The 5,069-nt window shown below is 36.7% G+C and overlaps 1 protein-coding gene across 8 annotated transcripts in view; it reads right to left on the bottom strand.

The window, feature by feature from the left end:
* BORCS6 (BLOC-1 related complex subunit 6) overlaps positions 1-3,898 on the bottom strand; it is an 11,065-nt gene extending 7,167 nt beyond the window's left edge. For 3 of the 8 annotated variants that reach the window (XM_027380901.2, XM_070130832.1, XM_070130833.1), the window contains exons 1-3: positions 3,543-3,898; positions 2,931-3,050; positions 280-426 (exon numbers count right to left, since the gene is read on the bottom strand). In XM_027380901.2, the coding sequence (XP_027236702.1) occupies positions 280-426; positions 2,931-3,050; positions 3,543-3,812 (537 nt within the window). In that variant the 5' untranslated portion in view covers positions 3,813-3,898. The remainder of the gene's footprint in view (positions 1-279; positions 427-2,930; positions 3,051-3,542) is intronic. The other 5 variants (XM_027380914.2, XM_027380908.2, XM_070130835.1 and 2 more) reach the window with 5 other exon arrangements.
* Positions 3,899-5,069: the final 1,171 nt, after the last annotated feature.

The following is a 5,069-nucleotide window of genomic DNA, read 5'->3' as shown; positions in this document are numbered from 1 at the left end:
GAATGGAATGGTCTACTTCCTAAACTACTGAATAATCTACTAATCAGTTTCATATGGGTCTATAGCCTTTACTCTCAAGTTCAGTTATATCTAACATTACAAAAATAAAACATTTACAAAATAACATCATTTTTAAACCCATCGCAAATAATTCCAGCTCCCCTTTTGTGAGGTCAACTGCCTGCATCACAAACCTAATTACTTCACTTTACAAATAAAGGACAAAACATAACCCAAATATCATCTCTTCCTTGTCCAGTGTTTAAAAAGATGACGAACCTGGTCATCATGCGGAGGCAGTCCTGCCCCATAGTCTGGAGCCTCACCCTGCGAGTCGTCTCTGGCCATGAAGGCACTGAGTCGCTCCTGGGTCAGGAAGGCCTGCACTGGGTCCATGTCTGCACACACTGGTGTGATGGCGTCCATCTATGGTAGGGTGAGAATGGGGTCTTATGCCTTGGACGACCTGCATTCACTTTCAGTCAGCTTAAGGTCTACAGAGTAATGTCCGTCTCCTCACTCAGGCAAGCCTGCACGATCTTCACTACCCATGCACAGATGTAGTTGTAAGATATTTTCATATTAGGATTTTTGCAGATTTAACTGTATTATCCTTAATACAGGATAGTTGGTTCGTAAACATGCAGAGAGAAAAATCCTAATTCTGTCATGTGAGCTTTGCCTGGTGGATTATTGCATCAGTGGTCCTTGTTCTGGATGACAATCTTGTAACAGTGCAGACTCTGAAGCTTTCACAGCAGGGGAATCATGCAGTCCCCTTACAACTGCTATAGTGGAAACTACATATATACTTGTACCACTAAAGGATAAGTATGATGTCATATCAGTCATATCAGGTGTGGAGAAGGAAGTTTCCATATACAATACATCTAAAATGATGATGAAGTTCACACTAACACAAAAGATGCTGTTAAGCATCTGAATATTTAGTGACGTGCACTCAAAGAAAACAGGGTAGCAAAAAGTTGCTATAAAAGTATCAAGGATATAAAAGAGCAACAATTCAAAAGGAAAAGAGCCACTTTCCAAAAATATAATATAAATGAAACAAAAACAAGAACTTCAAATCTGAGACAAACACACAATTGACAAACATACAATCACACTAACAAATAAAACTTAGGACATACAATCCACTGCTTCTTGGTGTGGGAAAATTCTTTCTTGTGAGATGTAAAACAAAAGAAAAAGATTGGAACAAAACTACAGAACCTACTAACAACTCAAATACCTACAAGAACGTGTGATAACTACCAAAAAACAAAAATGCAAAATAAAAGTACAGCCATAAGTACAAAAAATTAAACTACTACTCATATCATCAATACAATTGTGCTAGGAAATCACAATGTCTACTATCTACTTGGCAGATAATTTGCCCCACAAGTGCTCAGCCACCAAGGAGCCAATTAGTAAGCAACTTGGCGATTTCCCTTTCCTTGAGTTATTAGTTATTCCCTTTTCCTTGAGCTATTAATATCAATGTTACTATTGTTGTTGACGTTACAATCATTATAATGATATTATCAATATCAATTGCAATAAAAATATATGAAAATCAAGGAAGAGGGTAAATTGTTGAGCTAGGAAGGACTAGTAATTGACTCCTTGGTAATCAAGCACCTATGGAGACATTCAACGGATACGGCACTAGGTTAAAACTAATGCAAAACTAAATCAAAATATTAGGAAAGAAAGGAGGATGAAAAGCATGCACTTGAGCCCTGAAGAAGACAGATAAATAAAGAAAAATCCTCAAATAGTTGGCACCATTTTCAAACATTTATTATGCCAAGCAGTGAGGATTGCAGGATAATTCATCATATCTTTCACTGATCTTTAAAATATTAGCACAAAGATTAAAGTTGGTGGTGAGAACACCATGGAAAGTACAACAAAGGATTTTTCAATATCAGTGTCACTTTTTACTTCAAAAAAATATTTTTGAGATTCATATTCACATTTATAATTGCTATAATATTACCATTATTTTCAGAGTCATTATCATATTATAAGGATGGCATGTATGTATATGCCATGCCTACTGTGAGTTTAATTTATTAATGATCTTTACACATAGATGGTCCCACAAGTACTCTGTCCCCAGAGTCAATTACGAGAATCATAAATCTTACCTATTTATCTTTTTCCTTGATTTTCATGAATATATAAATATTTTTTTTATCTTATATTGCTGTCTGTACTGTTAATAACATTAGAACAATAACAATGTATATGACAATAATACCAGCAGCATATTAATAGCATTAGTATTTTTTCTAAAAACTCAAGGAAAGGTACAATCATGTGGTCATGAGGTCTACTAATTGACTCCTTGGTGACTGAATATTTGTGGTCCATCTATGTGTAGACATTTCACAAAACAATACTACAGTTAACTCTACAACTTCCCATAGGCTTTGGGTTAAACCACTGTCCACTGTAGTTTTGTTTTCTCATTTTTGTTTACAGACAAATGGCTTCACAGGCACTTAGTCCTCAATAAGTCAGTTACTAGGCCTACCTGACTTGACCTACATATCTCATTTCTAAGCAATTGACCCTGGTGACTGAGTACTTATGGAGCCACCTATGTGTTGGAAAAAAATACTAAAATCATCACTGACATGGGATATATACATGCTCTCCTGGCATTGGCACATCGAAGCTGTGGCCACAATCTTTTACTTTTATCATCATTAAATTTATGGTACAGTCTAGATGTCCTATCACCAATGCTGCATCATAATACTATCTGCAATTATCATTTTATCATGATTTTTTTCATAATCAGAATTAGTTTTATTTTTCTTATTGCTTTAATAATCAGCAATTACTGTTATCATATAAATACCACTGCAATCACTAAAGCTATGTTTACTAATACAAAATGCGCTCTGGATACAAACCTCATCTTTACTATCATCTATCTCATTCTCATCTTTTCCCTTTTCATCTTCTTCCACTATACGTTCAGGTAGAGAGGGTCTTTCCAAAATTTCCGAGTATGAGCCAGTCATTGTCTGCATCTGGCAAAAGCAGGGAAAACAATAATGTTCCACAATAGCAAGTTATTATTTTGTTGTATTATATTCATTCATTAATGTTTTATTACAGGAGCACCTAATATTTATTTGGTAATCTTGAAGATGCAATAACCTTCTTAGAGTGTGAAACTATGCTGGCAACTCTGCATTTTGCACAGCAGCAAAAATGTACACCAAAAAATGTACACATACTGCACATGCATTTTAATTTTTCTTGTGACTATAATTTGAAAAGTCCTAAATGTACAAAAAAGCAAAGCTGCAAGCAAGGAGTAAACTGACTTTACATCCAAGTGAATAAAAATAGGAACATGCAAAGAGAGAGTTAACTCAAACAAATCAGATTGCTAATAGTATTACCTATGACTAAGCTTAATCTACTTGGAGGTAATCAAACTGCAGGAGAATTTGAGATATACAAAAATACTCTTCCAACCCCCAGATTTCTGTAAAAAATAGCCCCATCGCTCGTACCTTCTCGTCGTCGAGGTCCATGGACACGACCCCCGCCCGACCTACAGCCCACACTTGTCTTGTGGGAGGAACTTCAGCCTGTGGGGTCTGGTCACTGTCTTTCCCCTCGTCCTGGCCTCCTCCTGCACTAATAGTCGACGCCCCCGACCCGTCCGCCGAGCCATCACTAGCATCCAGACTAGCATGCAGGACTTCAGCTTCCACCAGACTCCCGTCGGTGTAGAGGAAAGGGTTGGTCGAGATCCTCTTCCTTTCGAGTTCCTCCCCCATTGCGTCTGAGCCTCAGTGTTTACATCGACGGCGCGTTCGAGTGCGAGTGAAGAGGGGCGCGTTCGAGCAAAGTGAAAAATCTGACACTATGGAATTTCAATGGTCTTTAGAATAGGATTGGTATATTACACTACATATAAGAGGGATGCACGCACGCGCGCGCAAACCTACACAAAACACATACATAAATATAATACATAAATAAACAAATGAATAAATAATATACAAGCATATATATACATTAATATCAATTTCCTCCTCCTCCTCCTCCTCCTCTTTCATTCTTCCTTTTCCATTTCTTAGAAGACACGAGCTGAGCAGATTAAAGAAAGTTCCAGAAACTCATGCATGACCTTGCTAAAAGCGGTTACAGATCATATAAGAAAATATTCCACCACCAGAACAAGATCCCCAAGTAAAGAGGAGTTACAGAGGATGTGCTAGGAAATAGGGCTAGGGTTGGTAACATCACCTCTCTCTCTCTCTCTCTGTATCTATCTATCTATCTATTTATCTATTTATCTATCTAATGATAATTTTAGAAATAATAATGACAATAGTAATAATTATAATGACAATGATAATGATGTTATTATTATTTCTAGGAGAGGGAAGAGAGAATAGAAAGGGAGGAGGAGAGGATGGGGAGGAGAGGGGAGGCAGGAGGGATTTGCCCAGAAAATTACTGTGGTCGAACCAGCCCCAATGCAGCCAATAATGACACGGGAGATCATTTATCATTCCATCAGAACAGAATAAAAAAAAAACAGTACAATATTTGTTACAGATAATTTATAATAATTCCATCAACTTCATAAAAAGAACAATACCCCTCCCCGTAAAAAAAAAGGGTTGCAGATTATTCCACCACTTCAGAAACTGAACAAGACCCCCCCCCCCCAGTAAAAAAAAAAAAAGATTGTTACAAATGGAAACTAAACCACTTGTTGAGGGACGAAAATCACCTTTGGTCCCAGGCCCCACTTGCGCGGGTATGTATCTCTCTCCATGATCAGCCTTTCGAAACGGAAAAAAAACCTTTTTTCGCTTTTTAATGGTAATTATGAGGATTTTAACATTAATTCAGGTAATTATTATGATTTTCATAATTCCTTTATTATTGACAATAATGATAATTATGATAAGGACAATGATAATGACAATAATAATGATAATAATAATTATGATTTTATCATTATTATTATTATTGTCATTATCATTGTCTCTTGATTTTGGCCACAGCGCCGTGATCACAGG

The sequence above is a fragment of the Penaeus vannamei genome, chromosome 15 (genome assembly GCF_042767895.1).
Source record: "Penaeus vannamei isolate JL-2024 chromosome 15, ASM4276789v1, whole genome shotgun sequence".
NCBI classification, from domain to species: Eukaryota; Metazoa; Arthropoda; class Malacostraca; order Decapoda; family Penaeidae; genus Penaeus; species Penaeus vannamei.
This window is presented reverse-complemented; position numbering and strand designations above follow the sequence as displayed.